The sequence below is a fragment of the Candoia aspera genome, chromosome 3 (genome assembly GCF_035149785.1).
Source record: "Candoia aspera isolate rCanAsp1 chromosome 3, rCanAsp1.hap2, whole genome shotgun sequence".
Taxonomy (NCBI): domain Eukaryota; kingdom Metazoa; phylum Chordata; class Lepidosauria; order Squamata; family Boidae; genus Candoia; species Candoia aspera.
In genome coordinates this window covers 100,787,992-100,808,764 of record NC_086155.1, presented here as the reverse complement: position 1 = coordinate 100,808,764, position 20,773 = coordinate 100,787,992, and the positions used below count along the sequence as shown (strand labels likewise).

At 38.8% G+C, this 20,773-nt stretch overlaps 1 protein-coding gene across 1 annotated transcript in view; it reads left to right on the top strand.

Annotated features, from left to right (window-relative positions):
- Positions 1 to 20,773, top strand: part of HMCN1 (hemicentin 1) — a 269,695-nt gene that overhangs the window by 200,215 nt on the left and 48,707 nt on the right. Inside the window, exons 58-71 of the mRNA XM_063298423.1 lie at positions 870 to 1,031; positions 1,640 to 1,753; positions 1,888 to 2,090; positions 2,838 to 2,919; positions 3,166 to 3,297; positions 4,301 to 4,450; positions 4,873 to 5,032; positions 6,429 to 6,553; positions 9,672 to 9,855; positions 11,714 to 11,811; positions 14,923 to 15,201; positions 16,062 to 16,258; positions 16,355 to 16,436; positions 19,195 to 19,331. Of these exons, the coding sequence (XP_063154493.1) occupies positions 870 to 1,031; positions 1,640 to 1,753; positions 1,888 to 2,090; positions 2,838 to 2,919; positions 3,166 to 3,297; positions 4,301 to 4,450; positions 4,873 to 5,032; positions 6,429 to 6,553; positions 9,672 to 9,855; positions 11,714 to 11,811; positions 14,923 to 15,201; positions 16,062 to 16,258; positions 16,355 to 16,436; positions 19,195 to 19,331 (2,105 nt within the window). The remainder of the gene's footprint in view (positions 1 to 869; positions 1,032 to 1,639; positions 1,754 to 1,887; positions 2,091 to 2,837; positions 2,920 to 3,165; positions 3,298 to 4,300; positions 4,451 to 4,872; positions 5,033 to 6,428; positions 6,554 to 9,671; positions 9,856 to 11,713; positions 11,812 to 14,922; positions 15,202 to 16,061; positions 16,259 to 16,354; positions 16,437 to 19,194; positions 19,332 to 20,773) is intronic.

Sequence of the window (20,773 nt, the reverse complement as noted above, 5' to 3'; positions counted from 1 at the left end):
TGTAGTAGAGTGATATGAAAAATATTTTTCTTATATATTTTTATCAACTTTGTGCTTCAAGCAATTTTTGGGATTCATGAGGAAATAATTCTAAGAACTGTGGGCAATCAGTAGCCTTACTTTGTATATATATTTCTTAGTAAACAAATTATGGTTTGAATAAAACAAACTCCAAGCCATGACACTAAATATTATTCTGAAGTAGGTAAGGACAATTATAAAGAAATTATTATTTCCTTTTCTAGCTGGTGTGTTAGCCTGATTCCTTGAAAATAAATGATTACCTGAAAATAAATGATTTTTCTAGATGGTACAGAATAAATAATCCACGGCTGATTTTGCTCAATATTAACTGATAGATATATTAAGAAGAGTGGTATTGAAACTTTATAATGTCACTGTGATAGTTATTGTTATTTAGTTTCCACTTAGCGCAGTTTTCACAATTTTTACCCTAGTGTTTCTCCTGTTTACCCTTCTGAGGCATGGTACACCGAGAAAGTAAAAAATCCACAATCCAGTGGTGTTTGTGTATGTGTGTGAACATATTAGCAGCTATTTAAATATGTTGGCACTCTATTCTGTTCCACTTAGACACACCTAGATTGAAAAGAAAGAGTCAGTCATTTTATTTTAGCCATTGTCCATCAAAACAAATCTTTGAAAAAAGAAAGAGTCAAAAAAGAAAGAAGCTGTGGCAGCAATAGAAATCTTGTCCCATTTTCTCCCCTAATTCCTTCCATCTCCCCAGTAATAAAATCAGCTGAAGTCTGGAAAGGTGATACTGTAATGTTTTAATTTGCAACTGGATGTGAAGGAACCTTTAATAAATGAGACTGCAACATTTGGACATGTTTATCTTTTAACAGTTCCTCCCAATATTATTGGGATTAATCCTGAGAATTTAACAGTTGTGGTGAATAACTTCATCTCGCTGACATGTGAGGTCACTGGCTTCCCATCTCCTGATCTCAGTTGGCTCAAGGATGGAAAACTTCTCAACCTGAACACAAATGTTCTCATTGTTCCTGGTAAGCAATCTCTGGGTGTTTTTTGTCTCTTTTTTCATACAGTATAGTTCTTTTCTCAATATTTCAACAAGGTTGACAGAGAAAATGGGATAGGGCAAAGTGTATGTGTTGACGGGTCAACCATTCACCTGGGATAATGTGTTGCAACTGATACTATTTGAAGAAAAATACCACTTCTTGGAGTTGTTTTTTTCTTACAATGTTGCAATCATTTGGAACTATTACTTGTATGCTTCTCATCCATTTAAAACAGAATAGCTAATTGTGATTTGTTTAGCTTAGATTTATTATTAAATTTTAGGCTGTTCTCCTAAGATAATTCAGAATTCCTGTAGCTAGTCTTAGGAATACAAACAACTGATGGCATGCAAAGGTGGCTGTTTCCAATGTTCTTTAGAGTTTTTTGTAGCTGAACATTTTTGTACCTTAAAACAGAAATGTCTCCACTGGTGTTCTTAATTCATTCCAAGCACTGAGCATTCATGTCTCTATTTTCTTTCTGTAGCTTTTGTTAGAATTCCAGATGAAACTTGCATACAAAATTCAGTTAATGTGATGATGGTCTAGTAACTCACTTGAATCATTTTGTTGTCTTTGAATAATTTCAGGTGGTCGCATACTGCAGATTCCTAGGGCACGTTTATCTGATGGTGGTGAATATGTTTGCATAGCCAGAAATAGTGCTGGAGAAAGCATCAGGAGGAGTTTCCTTACTGTTTATGGTGTGTTTCTACATCCTTAAAAAGAGAACATTTTCCCATTGTCAGTATTAACATCTAACAGTTCCTCTTAACATAGCAATTCTCTGGGAAAAGTCAAAGAAAAATATTTTTTCTTATGTTCCCCTACTCCAAAGTTCCTCCAAGTATTAAAGGCCACAGCAACACAGCTCTTGCAGTAGTCAATGTGAGAGTGGGAATGCCAGTGACATTAGAGTGTGAATCCAATGCTGTTCCACCTCCCATCATCACCTGGTACAAGAATGGGCGTGTGATCACACTTTCATCCAATGTGGGGATTGTAGCAGATGGACAGAGACTCCATATCAAGACTGCTGAGGTATACAAATATGTTTTGTTTCTGTACTTTTAAAGGTATAGCCCAAACTTCACATAATTATGGTCCTCAAAGTGGTATACATCATATATAAAAACAGACCAGATATTGGAATCAGTTGCCATGATTAATAATGATAGATGAAGCTGAAAAAAAGTAAACAGTCTATTTTAGGCATATTACTGATTTGCATTCAAATAAACTAATTGTTATACAGATAGGCCTCACTCACCAACCACAATTGGGACTGGTAACTCTGTTGCTAAGCACTGCAGTCGCTAAGGGAAAAATCACATGACTGGGTCAGACTAATGACATAACTTCTGCTTCCATTATTAAGTGAATCACCACAGTTACTAAACAAGGCATCACATGACTGCAACTTGCAATTTCACTTCTGCGTTGCCCTTTAATTCTGCTTGTTGGAAGCCAGTTGTGAAGCCCGCAAGTGGTGATCATGTGACCACAGGACACTACAATTGCCATAAATGCAAGGATTGGTCACACCACTGTTTTTTTTAAACCATTGTAACTTCAAAAGGTCACTAACAAGGCAGTTGGTAAGTGAGGACTACCTGTAAAGAGCTTGCTTATTCATTTACAGTAGTTCAACAAGTTAACTGGAAAGAAGCCCACTCTAGTACTTAGTGACCTTGTAATTTTGTTGGATTCTGCCTTGAGTTTTATATTATGATAGCATTCTGTTACTAAAAGGATCATTGCATATCACTTTTTTTCTTGTATTCTCAGGTATCTGATACAGGCCACTATGTATGTAAAGCCATAAATATTGCAGGACGCGATGACAAAAATTTTCATCTTAATGTTCATGGTAAGCTTTGAATAGACTGAACAAAGTGATTCTTATTAGAGTTAGTGAATCCAGCTGAACGTAGGACAAAATAGACAGATTTTACTTGGATTCAAACCTTGGTTCAAACAGTGTTTCTTAATGCTTCTTGTTGCACATTGGAGGAAGGAATGCGGTACAGACCCTATCAAGATCATCTGTTTTTCCCAGAATCCATTATGATATTTTTGGTAATTTGGTGCATCAACCTGCTGTCTTCATTCACAGTACCACCTGCCATTGAAGGCCCTGACCAAGAGTGGATAAATGAAACCATCAGCAACCCAGTAACTCTTACATGCGATGCCACTGGAATTCCTCCACCAGCAATAACTTGGCTTAAGAATGGAAAACCACTTGGTAATGTGTTCTGACACGCATATAATATTGGTTATTATCAGCTGCTTGTTGAATTTTCCAATATGGAATTTTCCAAAATGGAGAATAGATTCAGATAAAATTGCTGTAAGGTCAAAACAGAAAGACATTTTTTTTTGTCCCAAAATATCCAGACAGCTAATACTGTATCCAAAAAGGCAAGTATAGGCTAATGTTGGTGAGACTGAGGATGGAAAAATGGAGCTTAAAATAATAGGCTCAGTGAAGTGAAAGAACAGCTTGTTTTGTGTGATCAGAGATTAGGCTCTATTGAATGGGAAGCAAAAATGTGTGAACTTCTCCTGCTTGCTGAAAGGGAAAAGAGAAGCAAAGTTCAACAAGATCCATTTAAGTTATATTAAATGAAATCTCTCTAAGCCAAAGCTGGACAAATCGCTACTGCATGCAGCCCCTAGCACTTCTTTTATAGCCTTCAGAGCACCCCTAGAGCACCTGGGATTTTGAGGGGGAAGGAATGGAGTTGGGTGCAAAATGGATATCTTAAGTCTCTGTAAGATGAGCTTATCTTTCTTGAGCTGCCAAACATGTTTTTAAAGGATTTTTTCTTCTGATTCTCTATGTGTTGGCTTCTTCAAGGTTGGTGAATGGAAGTGCTTTGGGGGAGATTAATGGTGATCAAAGACATCTGCAAAAACTTTTGCTTTTGTCAAAAGGCTGCACCATCAATCTATGCATATGATGTCACAGTACACCTACAAAAGGGGAAGAGCTTATGGTGCGATGCTGCTTTCATCATTTATCCCTCTCATGGATGCTTCGGATAGTGGCTCATTCTTCACTCAGAAGAACAGCTTGTGCCTGACCAAACAGATGATCTATGCCTGATATTCCTTCCTTCTGATATACTTGAAGCTGTCAGAGATCAGCAGCTGATTTCAAAACATGGGCATAGAGTTAACGTGAAAACCAACCAGCTTGTTAGAGACTTGAATACTCTGATTTCTTCTTTTTTGTTTATATTTAGAAAATTCTGCCACCCTTGAGTTGCATATTTTGTCAGGAGGAAGCAAGCTGCAAATTGCCAGGCCTCACTATTCTGATAATGGAAATTACTCCTGCATTGCTTCAAACGTAGAAGGCAAAGCTCAGAAATTTTATGTCCTTTCTGTTCAGAGTATGTATGTATGTATGTATGTTCTTTTGTTTTTTTTAAACTGAGAAAAAGATACAAAATAGCTCCTTTTTACTCATATGTTCCAGAGCTATTTACAAATCAGTATCTAACGTAACATCACCCATCTTCCGCACAGTGACTTCAACAGCTTTATATGCAACTTTCTATTCTTACTAAACTTTTGTTTGTCTCCTGAATTAAGTTTCTGAAATCCTTGAGTTAATTTGTATGGAAGTAAGAGTGATTGGAGATGTACAGTAGATGTAGATGATGTAGATGATGTAGATGTAGATGTAGATGTAGAAGCAGTCAGGAGCCTTCTTTTTCCAAGAAGGCCCAGTGTTTCAATGAATTGTGCTATTACTGTATTTTTCTCTCTGCCTTGTGCAGTTACTACTGATACATATATTTTTCTTCTGAAGTTCCTCCAGATATTGTTGGTTCTGAAATGCCAAGTGAAGTCAGTGGCATCCTTGGAGAAAACATCCAGCTTTCCTGTAAGGCCAGTGGAATCCCTACACCTGTCATTCAGTGGCTAAAAGATGGGAAACCAATCAGCAGTGATGAATCTCAGCAGATCAGGTTAAGTGTTGAACTCTCTCTTTGGGAAGTGAAGCAGAGTCCAAACCAGAGAAGGGACAGAAAGGGGGGTAAAAGCAAAGGGGAAGAAAGTTGTAGAAAGCCAAGGCAGGAGGAAATTAATAAGGACCAAGCTTGGGGTTTGGGGAAAAGATTCATGAGGCCTAGTTCTATACAAGTTATAGATATTTTTGCATTTGTTGCTAATAAATAAAATAAAATAAAATCCAAATACCTTCAAAAACACTCCACTCATGAATATTTGTACATATAGAAATGGTGAATGCAGGCAAGAAAATGACATCGCATCTAGTTGGGGTGATTGCTTTTGTAACCTTATGGCATTGTTCTAAATGGATCTCTGCTTTCATGTCTGTAGTGACAATTCTTTGATATTAAAAATAAGGGTTGACTAGATTCAGCCATTTTTTCCTCCCAGACTTTATCTTATTCATTATATATGAGATTCATTTATTGTATACTTGTTGTATCTTTTTATCCTTTTGCTGTCATTGGGGCTTTTGGGGGGGGGATATTGTTTTCAATGTGTTGTTAGCCATCCATTTGCAAGATGGGTGGCTATATAAAGTGATAAATAAATATTTAAAATCACTGGAATGTTAAAAGCACTTTAAGCCACAGGCTGCTGATCCAGTCAACTGGCATTTGCAACAAACTCTGGATTCTGTGTAAATGATCCTACCACTCCAACTTTCCTTATTCAAATATTTCAGCTTACACAAAAATCTTCATGAGAAATAATAATAATAATAACAATAATAAAAGTTGATACAGACTCATTCCCACTGTTTGCATCAGGTAGTGTGCAAACTTTCCATGTACTTCCAAATTAAGACACCTACTAAAAAGAACATACAGGCAACTGACCACCTTACATGAGATGTTATTCAAGACATTGAGTGATAAACCAGGATTATCCCCATTTCAAATATTGCTCTGCTGTGAACAGAGGTCTTTATTCAGGTAATTTGTCTTGCTAACAAGACTAAAAGGGTGGGCATGCTCCATGTCCCCTCTCTTAAATGGTACCACCTGATGGGATTGCAGAGGCGTGCCTTCTTTGTGGCTGCCCTAACCCCTTGGAACAGCCTCCCACCTGAGATCCACGGGATCCCTACCATTTTAGCCTTCTAGAGGGCCATGAAGACCTGGCTCTTCCCCCAAGCATTGGGCAAGGATGGGGGGGAGGTTGAGCTGGGGGGATGTTCGGTCTAGTGCCTGGGGCACTTTTGTTTTTAGCCATGTTTTATAGATTGTTGTGAGCCTCCTAGAGTCATTATATGAGATAGGCGGTCATATAAGTCCTGTAAATAAATAAATAAATGCCTACAGGCATGTTTCCAAAAATTCAGTATACTCTCTGATTTTCTTTCTTCAGTCTGACTCCAAATGGGAGCTTACTAAACATTTTTGGAGCCCTTGCAAGTGATGGAGGGAAATATACTTGTGCTGCTACCAATCCTGCAGGGGAAGAGGACAGGATATTCAGTGTGAATATATATGGTGAGCTTTGGTTTTGTTAGTTGTTCTTAACCTGAGAAACTGTGAGTCATAAGATCTTTCCTTCCTGGTAAAGGAAGAAAAAGATATTAAGATTTTATATGAATTTGACCATTGCTTATAATAACTAAATTAAGATGGGGCCATTACTGTTTAATATCATGTAGCTCATGGTACCTAAAATAAAATAATCCTGTGGGATAATGTATGAGATAATAAACTGGTTAATCTTTGTGGTATCAGAAGAAGTTAATAAAATCTTGTTTGCATTTTGGAGTATATAGATTTTGAGCTGTTATTACCAAAAATGAACAGTTAAAGGTGTAGAGATGATAGTTCAATAATATATTGGTCTCATAATTAATAAGTAACAATTACTTTGAAAACTCTGTCCTATTTTTCGGTTTCTCTGTTGATCCAGTCTGTTAGTGGACTGTAGGAAAAAGAAGTCTCTAAGGAGGCAAATTAGGTGAATTCACAGAGGCGTTAATTCTCATACAATCCAAGTATGGACATTTGGATGAATTAGGGATAAACTAAATGTATACAGGTTTTAGTTTTTCATATCAAGTTTTAGTTTCGAAGGGCAACCCCTTTAGTTAAACAAGACGTGTAAACTATTTAAAAATGTTGCTTTCAATATGAATTTGATGGAGCATAAGCTTGATGGGAGATGCTGGGAAAGCTTGTGGCCAAAGAAGCTGCGTAAGTCACAGTGTATCCATATAGCAGGGTTGAGCACCTTTGTTTTGGGCAGAGCACTATTATTTGGCCTTTTAATAGGTTCTACATTCCAGTAAGTGGAGAGAGGGGGAGGACAAACATAACATTGGATCTGAAATACAGGCAGTACCGTTACAATGTATCTATTTACATCTCTTCCTTCTGTCACATCAAAAATACAAGTTAATGGCAACTTTTGGAAGTACTCTAAGGGCTACACTCAAAACTTTGTGAGGCTGAATGTATCCTTGAGGACTTAGGTGGTGTATTCCTGCCATATAGGATGAAGTATTGGGCAACACAGCACAATCATGCACACCATCATGCAGCCATCTGTAATCACATCTCTCCCTCCCTCCCTCCCTCTCTCTCTCTCTCCCCCATCTAATATTTGTATGCTGCCCAATCATGAGGTGCTGGGCAATGAAATTAATTGCCTTTATAGGAAAATCGTTAAATGTTCTTAATGTTCTCTACTATATATTGTGAGCATGCATACCCAGAAACAAGTTGTTCAGGGAGAAGTATTTATGAAAAGTTTTCCCCCAAATACTTTTTCCCTTCCCTTCCCTTCCCTTCCCTTCCCTCCCTTCCCTTCCCTTCCCTTCCCTTCCCTTCCCTTCCCTTCCCTTCCCTTCCCTTCCCTTCCCTTCTGGCATCAGTTTATTACTATTCTCAGTTTTTAAAATATACCTTTCTTCTTAATAGTTCTGACAGCTAACCAGATTTGACTATAGCTTTGTGGGTATGGTACCTTTATCTGGATAATGGGGAGGGTGGTTAAAATATGTGCAAAGGCACCAGCTTAGACAACTAATCAAATATCCTGAAAAGGGTTACTTTTGGACAAAAAGAATCTCAGGATTTCTGATATAAATTGCTTGCTTAGCCATTTTGTCTGAATGTCAGCATGGCATTAAGTGTTCCTTCCTGCTTCCCGTAGGTCCTCCAAGGGATCTATAAAAGAAGAGAATTCTGTAGCACCTTTCTCTGCTCTTTTATTTTTTAATCTTCTCCTGCCCATCTAATGGGTGAAAGGGGAACAGAAAGAGGTACAGTAGCAATGGGCAACTCCCCATACTTTGAGAGGATTTTCATAAATGCCCAATGCATGACTGATTCAATTATCTGAGTCAGCCACATCATGCAGAATTGTCTATGTGATGAAAGCTTGGAAAATTGTTTCTAAGTGAAGATACAGCTTCTCAGAAAACATTGTTGGAGAACAAGAAATGTAATTATCATAGCAATTTGAGTTGACCCTACTAGTCAGGACTTTTCTCATATTGTGAGACGTGCAGCACTTAGAACCACACATTTTATCTCTTTCTTTTGATCATGCATATTATATATAAGTGTACCTGTAAATAAGCACATCTGTTGAATTCCCCTCTACGCTGCTAGATGATCCTAGAGTTCTGTTCTGAAAGCAGAGTAGCCCCAGGTATATTTCTGCTTCTAGCCCACTTCTGCTCAGCTTCATTTTTCTCCTTTTTCTGATACCTTTGAGTTACATCAGAAATTGATTCATTAAGAGTTCAAAACATGTTCCAGAACAACTTCAAAACATGTGTTTACAAAAGAAAAAGAAAAATGTGGCTCTATAGGACAAGATACAATTTATAAATATGAAGAGACAAGTGTTATTATTTGTGTCTTTTTGATGGATTGAACTAGAAATGCTTTCTGGCCATGGGCACAATTTATAAAGAAATTCCACATGATCTATCAAAGGAAATAGGCTGCTGATCACTACATTTCAACATGATTTAGTTTGGAATACTATGGGGAATCTTTCTTGGATAGGAAAAATAGGAATGCTGCCACCTTGCGGTTCAGTTAAGTTGAGCTACTTCATTGGGAATAATTTCACATCTCCATTATTTAATATACCGGCAACTTCTTTCCCCCTTGGAGGCCCTCTTCTAAATCCCTGTATAAATAGAATAATGTAATGGTGTTGCTACTTGAAATGGGTCTTGGACCCTCAGAAATTATTCATTTGACTCATTTTCGAGGAGTAGTGAAGAGTTTTTACCAAATTTTTGCATTTTATCAAGTTGCTTCTTATGCTGCTTCTGCTATTTCATGATTTTTTATTTTTTCCAGATTTTTCTGTGGTTTTTCTGATACTGTTATTTTATAATCATGCATTGCTCTTACAGTATTCTGAATAGAGATATTGAACCTATGGTGGTGCGCCCATTGAACTAATACTCACAGCATCTGTCCTCACTGGCCATATTGGCTGGGGTTGTTGGTTGTCAGAACTGAAGACCAGTTAGAGGGCTACAGGTTCTCCACTCTTGATTTTGAGATGATTTCAAAATCATTTTAAAAGAGGGGTATAAATGCTGAAAAGTAACGTGTTTTTGCCTTATTTGGTTACAAATTTTAGTGCCACCAACTATCAGTAAAAATAAAGATGAACCAGAGGCCCTAACTGTCTTATTAGACACTTCAATAAACATTGAATGCCAAGCTGTGGGCACTCCACCTGCACAGATAAATTGGCTGAAGAATGGCCTTCCCCTCTCTACATCTTCCCACATCAGGTTACTCTCAGCTGGACAGGTGCTCAGGTAAGGTTTCATTAATTTAGGTTATACCAAATGAAAACTGCTCATTTTATATAATGATTTCATAATTTCATTCACAAACCGGCTGCTATGCAGTATATCATCAGAATAAATTTATCAGAAAGCTAGCTATCATAGTCTGAAGGCCCCTCTCCTTACTATCCCTTGTTATTTTTGCCCTTTTTCTGAATGGGGGGCTCCCTTCCAAACAATGTATAGGATTGTACCTAGGTCCATTTGAGCATTCTTGGAAATAAAAATTATGTTGGAGCTGGCACTTTGTTTTGTAGCATACAAGCTCCCAATTTACTGAATTGAAAATTCAGTAAATGTTTTAAAAGTGTTTTAAAATGTAAAAACAACAGGCAAGAATAGAGCCTGGAGGATGTCAAGGAACATATCTGCAGGCACATTAGCTCCCTAAGAACCATATTGAGAATCCCAAGACTTCTGGATACTGGCATTAATTATCAACAATTATAATAACTTCACTGCATTTTTAACATTCTGAAGGACAAGTGCCCTTCCTTCCAACCATTAGGGCTAGTTCTCTGATTTCTTATGAAGGGAGCAAATGGCATATTACTTTTATTGCCTCCAATCTCTATCCTTAGTCCCTCTCCCTTTTTTTATGACTGCCAACATGAAATTGCAGAAATCACTTGGAAGTAAATCAACAAAAATTACATTTGTTTCTCTTGCATCCTGCACATCCTGTAGTGATCCATCCCATATAAATAGAAATGAAGATGAGTTACTGATCAGTGCTGGGTTTATTTGTGCCTGTGTCATACCTTGTTTTCATTTATTTCAGAAAATAGCTGCACATACCCAGGGCAGGGACAAAGACCTGGGTTAGCATTTAGCCAGGTCTCCAATAGGCCTCACTAACTTATCTGATTTTTCTTTAGACTTAATTCTAACTTAGTGTATAATGCACACGATCATCTTCTTAATAGCAAAGATCCAACGGATTAGTTATATATAAAAAGGGAGTCCATCATAATCACTCTAGGTGTTCCCATCTGACAGGCCTAACATTATTTGTAGATTATATCTTTTGGAAAACTTGCTAAAAGGCTTTTCCTTTAGAAAAAGTGCTCCTAAGAAGATCTGTGTTTCTCTGTAAAGGTACCTAAAACTTATTATTAAAAGTATGAGTTCAATTAGACAGTAACTGGAGAAAGCCCAATTTATGTGGAATATTTGAAAAGTTCCAGAAATCTCAAACAAATACAACACTGATTTAACACACACCTATACAAATCCAGCAAAACCCAGCTGAGTTCATTGATTTGATTCAGAAAAGTGCTCTGATCCAAAGATTCAACTACATGTGGAAAATCATCAGCATGAGCAGAAGCATCTGATTAGTTTCAAAGGCATTCAGCTTGATCTGACAAATCAGATCAACTTTTTGGAACGTCAGTTGATCCTGCCAACTTTGAACCGCAGCTCTAAATCAAAGATTTGCACAGCCCCATTTTATAAATGCTGCTGCAGGTGTCTGCATCTGGCCAACTTTGGCAGGTCTCAGAAGTTAAGCAGGGTTGATCCTGGTTAGTACAGGGATGGGGGAATGCTTGGGAATTTTTATGCCTGTTGGCTAAGCTGAAAAGCAAACAAAAATCCCAGAAGAAGGCAATTACAGACTATTTCCCTAACAGTGCCAAGAAAATGGATGCAGCTATCAGGAATTGAACTTAACTTGAGAGCATCTTAGCCTTTTATTTTAAAAATTAAAAATTTATTTTAAAAATTTAAAAATTTAATTTTTTAAAAAAAAATTAAAAAAAAAATGCATAAGGCAGAGCAAGGAGTTTTTCAATTTCAAAATGTGTTGTGGTTGTCTTCCTTCCAGAATTGTTAAAGCACAGATAGCTGACGTTGGCATGTACACATGCGTAGCCTCCAACAGAGCTGGCATCGACAATAAGCATTATAGCCTTCAGGTTTATGGTAAGCCTTTTTTAAGCAATATAGAGTGAAATTGTAACATCCGTCTGTTATTTCTAAATACAGGTCATCCTCGCTTACTGACCACGCATTCAGTGACCATTTGAAGTTATAACGGCATTAAAAAAAAAGAGACTTACAACTGATCTTCAAAGTTGTGGCCATTGCAGTATCCCCACAGTCACATGATTGTGATTTGTGCACTTGGCAACTGGTACACATTTACGACAGTTGCAGCGTCCCGTGATCACATGATCATCATTTGCGATCTTCATAGCCGGCTTCTGACCAGCAAAGTCAGTGGAGAAGCTGGCAGAAAGTTGCAAGTTCTGGTCATGTGACATCACACTTTAGTGACAGAATTTCCAGTCCCAATTGCAGTTGGTAAGTGAGGACTACCTGTATATGCCTGTATGCACTTAATGCTTCTTACCTTTCTTATAGCACTTCACATCAACTGTATCATTTGTTGTTGTTGTTGTTGTTGTTAGTTGCCGTATTCTCTTTAAAGTTCTTATTTTCTTTAAGCATATGTAGTTTGCTCAAATGTACAGTATTCTGTATGCTTCAGTGTTAAGATAAAAGAGTGTATTTTCATTACTGTAATTGAAAAGCACTTCCTAAGTTGTATTCTGTTCTTAGCATTATTTTCTTATTTTTTATGTATTTATTTATTTTATTTATCAAATTTGTCACTGTCCATCTCCTCCCACCAGAAGGACTCTGGGCGGTTTACAACAAAATAATCAATAAAACAATAAATATATAATACAATTACAATATCTAAAAATACAATATCTAAAAATACAATTACAGATAAGCAATAAATTACAGGTAAAATATTTATTTGTTTATCAATTTTTTCCTGATAGTCCTTTCCTTCATGATGCACACAGTGATTGACATGATTTTTATGAAAATATCTGAATGCTGTGTCTGTTCTGCTGACAATATGGGTCCTCATAAGAAAGTTGCATGGGCAAATATGACTGAAAATTGTGAGAAAGAGGAAGGAACATGCCATTAAGAAATTATGGCAAACAGCATCTCTATATTTCATTTTTATTCTTTTATTTTTGTCAACGGCCTTAATGTTTTTGAAAGTGAAGACATACATGTTTTGAATAAATAAATATATTCAGTAGGAAAAACATCCTTTTGATTGTCTATGTAGCTGTGACAAAAATGCCACTTTTGATGTAAATAATAAAATTAGATATGCTCATGCAGTTAGCTTCATAAAACATTTTACAGAAGGTTTATATAATTTGTATACAGTAGATGATTTAAAGGAATAATCTATATGAAATTCTTCACTGTTATTACCGACCAATTTAAATGCTGGAAATTTTCTTGGATGCATCTTGGTGAATGATTTACCAAGTTGGACTCTAGCCTTGAGGCAGTTCCTATGGAGGTGACTGAAACTCCGTCTGGCTTGATTATCTAGGAGGAATTTAATGCTGTTAGACAGGGTTCTTGGGACTACTAATTCAGCCACCTGTATATTACATCCACGTCCCTCCTGCTTGGCTAGTGGTTTCCAGAAGGTGACACATGGCTGGGTTCTGCTGGTGGTGAATTCTTCCTTGAGAGGGCAGATGGTTTGGCCATCTCTTAAAGAAGCAATGCTTCATCTACTCTTCAAGAAACCTTCACTAGACCCAAGCATTCTGGGTAATTTTTGTCCAGTCCAAGGGAGGCTGTTGAGAAGGTGATCATATAGCTTTAGGACCTGTTTCAGTCAGTACTCAAGCCTGGACATGGGACTGAAAGGACACTGATTGCAATTGTGGATTACCCCTGGTGGGAATGGGATGGGAGTGATGCATCCATCTGTGCTGTTTTTGACCTCTTAGAAGCCTTTGATACCATCAATCATGGTATTCTTCTGGATTGGCTTTGAGGGTTGGGAGTGGATGGTAGCACTGTATTGTGCTGGTTCTTTTCCTTCTGGGCCAGTTGGTGTTGATATTAGGAGAGGTCAAGTCTGCAGTGCCTGCTTTGCAGGGTCCCTCAGGGTTTGGTGCTCTTCCCATTCCTGCTTAACATCTACATGAGGCCTCTGGCTGAGGTCATTCGAAGGCCCAGGGTGACCCAGCTTTATATCTCCATCCCTGGCTAATCAAGCATTGATGTAGAGGTTCTGTCTTGGTGTCTAGAGGCTGTGGGATGGGGAAGAACAGGCTTCAACTCAACCCTAGCAAGTGGTTCTCAGTTTTAGGGCCTCCAGTTCTCGGGATTTTCCATTGTTGATTCTGGACAGAGTTGCACTTCTCCAAACAGAACAAGTGTGCTATCTGTGGGCCGTCCTGGACTCACCACTCTTGGCTGAGGAACAGGTGGCAGTGATGGCCAGGAAGTCTTTTGCTCAGTTTTGTGTTGTGCACCATCAACCAAGAGGCTTGACCCACAGTCACGCATGCCTTAGTAACCTCCCGAAGGGACTTCTGCAATGCACTTTACATGAGATTGCCCTTGAAGAGCATCTGGAAGCTGCAGCTGGTTCAAAATGCAGCAGTGTAGGGGAATTATGTGTGCTCCTTGATCGGTGCTTATTACACCTCTGGTCTACTAGTTGCGTTGGTTGCCAGTGTGCTTCCAGGCTCAATTCAAGGTGCCATAAAGTTCTTCATGACATGGGACTGGATTATCTGAGGGACTGCTTCTCCTTGATTGTGTCCTATCAGATCTGGCAGGAGAGACATACTATGGGTCCCAACTATTAAAGAGTGCCAGCTTGCAGGACCCAGAAGAGAGCCTGTTTTGTCTTGGCACCTGCTGTTTGGAACATCTTCTCCCAGAGATCAGATTCTTCCAACCCCATTGGCCTTTTGAAAGGCCTTGAAGACTTAGTCCTCTCACTGGGCATGGAGTTTGGGGTGTATGGCCAGACCACATGGGATGGTTGTGCTGATGGCTGTGGTGGGTTTTTTTTTAATCTCAGCTGCCAATTTTATTATGAAGTTGTTGTTACACTATGTTTTTAACTGTTGTTAACCACCCAGGGTAATCATGTTGAAATAAATTAATACATTTCTGAGATGAAATTGGTTTGTTGTTTCATAAACCAAAAATAATTTTTATATCCTTCATGGGTTTGTTTCCTTACAGTACCTCCAAGCATAGACAATGGTGGAGAAATAGAAGAAATAACTGTAGTAAAAGGGAATCCAGTATCTTTGGTGTGTTTGGCTAATGGAACACCAACACCTACTATATCATGGCTGAAAGATGGTCAGACTTTAAGCACTAACTTTCATGTGACTTTTGAAAACCAAAAAATGGGTCTTCGTATATTAAAGTCAGAGATTGATGATACAGGTAGATATACCTGTATAGCATCTAATGAAGCTGGAGAAGTCAACCAGCGCTTTACTCTGAAAGTGCTAGGTAAGGATGATCTATTTACAAATAATTAGTGGTCTGATCAACCAGAAACTATCATAATGTTGTTACTAAACCAAGGGTAGAAAGTGTGTACTTGGGATGCTTTTTTTTTTTTTTGCCCTACATTTTAACCAGGTTTTCATCTGCAAGAATGTCTTCAGCCTGGTACACTTTCATTTGGGTCTGTTGCTAGTCAACTTGCTATATAATTAGAGCTACCATAAGGAATTTTTAGAATGGCTATTGTCATGAGCACTGATGGTGAACAGGAGGGGGCCCCTATTCAGGGGGAAAATGCATGCGTAGTAGCGAGGAATTGAGCAGTCATTCAAAGAGACACAGAACAGACCCGCCTTGACTTTTGGGTTTATCTGTATGAGTTTTCTCACACTTCTTCACTTTGTTAGGACTGATGTCCTAACAGGCAGGAACCACGCTGAGATGAGGAATAAGTCTCTAGTGTTTTATTACTGCTACATTAGATAGAAAATCCTAACAAACTGAAGAAGCATGGGAAAACCCAGACAGATAAACCCCAAAAGTCAAGGTGGGTCTGTTCTGTGTCTCTTTGAATGACTGCTCAATTCCTCGCTACTATGCATGCGTTTTGCCCCCTGGATAGGGGCCCCCTCCTGCTCACCATCAGTGCTCATGACAGCTATCATATACTAAATTATTATCTGTTTTTATAGATTGCTTACAATGCCTTTAGCTGGATACAAAAGATGGGCAATACCTAAGGTCTATTCGTAGAGCAGAATCAGTAATATTATGGGATTTTCTGGTGTTTATTCTCATAAGTCTCTTGTCGCTTTTGGGTATGTTATTTTTTTGAGGGTGACATTATGGATGTCCTTTTTCAGAACCTCCTCATATCAATAAATCACATAACCCAGAAGAAATTTCTACAGTGATTAACAACCCTCTAGAGCTCTTCTGTATCTCTGATGGGATTCCAATCCCCAAACTGACATGGATGAAGGATGGGCGCCTACTACCTCAAACAGACAATGTTCATATCCTAAGAGGAGGAGAGGTCTTTCGAATACCCAGTGCTCAGGTAGCTGAAAGATGGCTATTTAATGCTTTTGCAGCCATTTCAACTGTTTTAACTTAGTTCAGTTTTATTTCTAATTGAGATGTGGTTGTCTTCCAGGTAGAAGATACTGGAAGATATACATGTTTGGCTTCTAGCCCTGCAGGAGATGATGACAAAGAATATTTAGTGAGAGTACATGGTAAGGTTAATTTGGATAAATAAGAGGAAAGAATTGCCAAATTCTCCTATATAGCCTTCCAGGCAAGCTCCATATTTGTGAACTTGAACTCCCAGAATTCCCTAGTCAGCATGATCATTGCTGAAAATTCAAGTAGCTGGTCTACAGATCTGTGCCCAAGTTGGGGAAAGTTATTCTATTGTATAATTTTAGTTATGCTGTCTTTGTCTGTCAGTTTCAGAGGTGGGATACTGTGAAATAGGCATGGAAAATTGAATGTTTAAGTTAATTTTCAACCAGATTTTCATGCTTTGCTTTATCTCCATTTTTTCAGAGTTAGGTTCATCAAAACAGGTTCATCCTCATGACTGCATGAACCAATTCTTACCATCTCGACATGTCTTTGATAATAACTTGTAGCTTTTTCAAAGACATTCCAATAATCTCTTTGACCCCATTTATCCATTTTATCCACTGCCTTCCTTTTCTTCTTCTTTCCTTCATTCATATCACAGAAGCAAAATATATGACTCTCTGCTTGCTGATTATTATCTCAAGGCAGCAATCACTCTTTACTTTGTATGGGATTGATTGGTTGGTTGGTTGTTCTTAAAGTCCATGGCACTCCTCATAACCAAGTCAAAATCCATAATCTCTATTTTCTTTTTCTCAGTGTCCAGCTTACAGAGCCATACATTTCACAAATGCTTTAACTATTCCACTCTTCATTGTCATTGCAATATTCTTATTCTTAAGTCACTGTTTTCCTCCTATAATTAATCTCTCTGTTTCTTTAGCACACTGCCCATCTCTATTCTTGAACTCAAGAAAATACAACTATTTACCACTTTCACTTCTACAGCATCAACTGTAAGTTCACTAACCATGTAGGCTGACATTACCTTTTCTGCTTAATATTTAATGTTAACCCAGACTGACATTATTTATTAATTTATGTATGGCTCAAGGCCAAGTCACAGAATTTAAAAATATCACACACCATTAATACATGCAAAGTAACTATGTATGGTACATACATATATAAAAGGAAGAAACCCTAAAAAATTAACATTTCATTGAAGGGACCAAACAGCTTCTATAAGTTAAGGCTATAAATAAAACTTTCACTACTGCCTTTGAAACACCTGGGTATTGGTCATTCAATAATGATACCTCAATTTTCTTATCATGAGTAGAGTACTGTATATCAGACTCAAGAGTGGGTGCATTAGCTCTGATTGTTAGTGTGAGTATAGTGGGCACTTTAAAAGGATGTGTGAATTTTGTTTGTATTCATTCAAGGACTGAGAAGTTTTTGTAAATACACAACTGAGATCTATATAGCAGCTTTCCAAGAACGTTGGCCTTGAATATTTAACTGCTGCAGGGACAAAGTTGTTTCCTTGCTGACTAAGTAAATTTGTTGATCACTAGAGATACTTTCTGAGCTTTCATAGCTAACCCTCCTATTTGATGACCCAAGCATGTAGAGGATTGAAAGTAAATACCTAGGTTATTAAATTATTTCACCTGTTCAATGGATCTGCCATTAACTGTCCAGCTTGATGGATTATCAGAGCTTCTTCTGGAAAAAACAGAACTTCCATTTTTTGGTAGTTTATTTTGAGGCATTCTCTATCACAGTACCTTGAAAGTTCCTTGAGACCTCTACATAGTTCATTTTTTGAAACCAAAAGAATAGTTGCATCATCTGCATAAAGAAGAACATAGATTGAATGATGGGCAAGGAATGGAGGATGGAAGTCTGGGCTGGCAAAAGCTACAACAGTACAGGTAGTCCTCACTTAACAACCCTAACTGGGACCAGAATTTCATCACTAAGTGAAGCGGTTATTAGCCGAAGCATAGAGAGACTGCATCATTTAGTGATGGCAGTTCCAATAGTCCCAGTTGCAGTCGTTAGGCCAGGAACTCACGCTTCTCCTGCTCTGCTGATCTTGCCTCTGCTTCAGCTCCCCCCATGCACCTGTCTCCCCCCTACCCCATCTCTGCCCTTTTGGCCTCCCTGCACTCTGCCGCCTACCCCTGGCCTGCCAGCCCCTGCCACCCCCAGCTGACCTTCACCCTCTTCTTCCTCCTGCTGCTGGCCCAGGATTCAGGTGCTGGGTGAGGGTGCAGCCTTGGACTGTGTGTGGCAAGCGCAGCAGTTCAGCAGAGCCTTGTCTGCCAAAGGGAGCTTGCCAGGCCTGTCTGGGGAAGAGGCAGTGGGAGGGGATGGTCGCTTTGGAGCGGTCAGAATTGTCCTATTTCTGTTCTTGTGTTTGAGGTGTTAGAAAAAGAATGCTAGCTAGCAGAATGGAATGGCCAAGGCATTAAGGCATGTGCAAAGGAGCTGCTTGCTGCCCCGCAAGGCAGGATGCAGGGTGGCCAAAAGGGCAGGGGGGATATGTGAGTGGGGGGAGTTGGAGGCAGTCCCTTACCTTACTGAGGCTTGGGGCTGGGAGGGACCAAGCTGGGAATGGCTTGGATTGGGGTGGGTACTCATTTAACAACCCACAATTCTCGGTTAACGACAGCAATGGGGAGTGCCAGGATTGCGGTTGCTAAGTGATGTGGTCACATGATGTCTTTATAACCACATTGCTTAGCGACAGAAATTCCAGTCCTGATTGTGGTAATAAGTTGAGGACTACCTGTAATTTGTTTTGAGGCTGACAATTGGTCACAGTGTCCAGAGATAATCAAATTATGTCAACATTCCTCTGTGTAAGTTAAGTTTTTGCATTTATCATGTTATTTGTAATTTTTTCTTTGACAGTTCCCCCTAATATTGCTGGCACAAGGAGTTCTCAAAATCTGAGTGTGCTACAGAACCGGCAGATTATACTGGAGTGCAAATCAGATGCAGTACCTCCTCCTGTCCTTACATGGCTCAAAGATGGAGAAATTTTGGAGGTATATTCTCTATGCCTCTTCCCTGTGATTTATCTCAATTGGTCAAGTAAACTTTGCATAGGTGCTCGGATTTTACATATGGTGGAGGATTAGACTTGTAAGCCACATGTGACATGTTATGATAAGTGTCTACACATACCTAGCTCACTGTTTGTGGGCCTGATCCACTTGACTCTTCACTATGTATACTTTAGCACTGCATCTGTGCATATTGGGTTTAATTTATAGAGGCTCCTTTGCAGGCATAATTAAATAGTTTACTGTTTTGGAGGTCTCCCACACTTTTTGCCCACCATACTTCAATTTTTCTTGGGGGTGGGGGGGGGAATGGCATATATAGTCCCAGAGGCATTCTTAGACAACATAAATGATGCAGGATCCACTGTTTTCCTGGGAAATATGCTCATTTATCAAGGAAAAAAAAGTATGGTGGAACTATGGTGGATGTGAGGGCGATCTGTCTGTGGTATCTGTCACCCCACTGATCACCAGGGTTGATTTGGCTGATCTGGCTGGCTAGGTGGGTGTCCCCTTCCTTCCTCACCACTCCATGTGCGTCCCTTCTGAAGCTGTGTGCTTGGTGGAAGAGGACAACCAACTCAGACGGAAGGAGTGTACTGATCTTCAGTCAAGGGTATATGATAGCTGCACTCCCCTGCTAGAACCTCCAAATTAAATAGCATGGTGAGAAGCAGCCTCACTAGTTTACTACCTGTTAAATGGGTATTTGCACCTTGACAGCCATTTTATGCACAGTCTCTCAACACCAATTGCAGCCATTTTGTGAGAATGCCGATGGGTTACCTTGAGTTCTATGTGGAATGAAAATTTACTATATAAATAAAATAAAATATAAATATGTTTTATGTTATATAAACTATATAAATGAATTTATTTAATTTGCACAACATACTTGGATCACGAGGAAAGGTTGGTAAACATGTTGTGAAAACACAAATTATCGCTTAACTAATTTAGAAAAGTTTAAATACGTCTAGTCTTGTCTGGAGCTAAATTAATTTCCTCAACCCTAAACCAGTTAATTTGTCATGAGTAAGGATGGCGAGCAGGGGGCTCTCACCCAGACTGTCAAGCGCATGCGTAGCACTGAGGAACTGTTCAGCCATTCAAAGAGACACAGATCGGGACCGCCTTAACCTTTGGGGTTTATATGGCTGGGTTTTCCCACGCCTTCTCAGTTTGTTAGGATTCTTGTTAAGTACTACTAATAAATATTAGAGACCAAGTCCTCGCCTCAGTGTGTTTCCTGGTAATCAGGACATAATTCCTGTACTAAGATGCAGAGTATTTACCGGAGTGTTAGTTGACTCTCATCACTTCCCAAATTAAGACAGAAAAACAGCCTCACTAGGAACTTCAGTCTCTGTCTTCTCTATTTTAACTCTCCATACCATGTGGCCACACTAGGGGTGAGTAGCTAC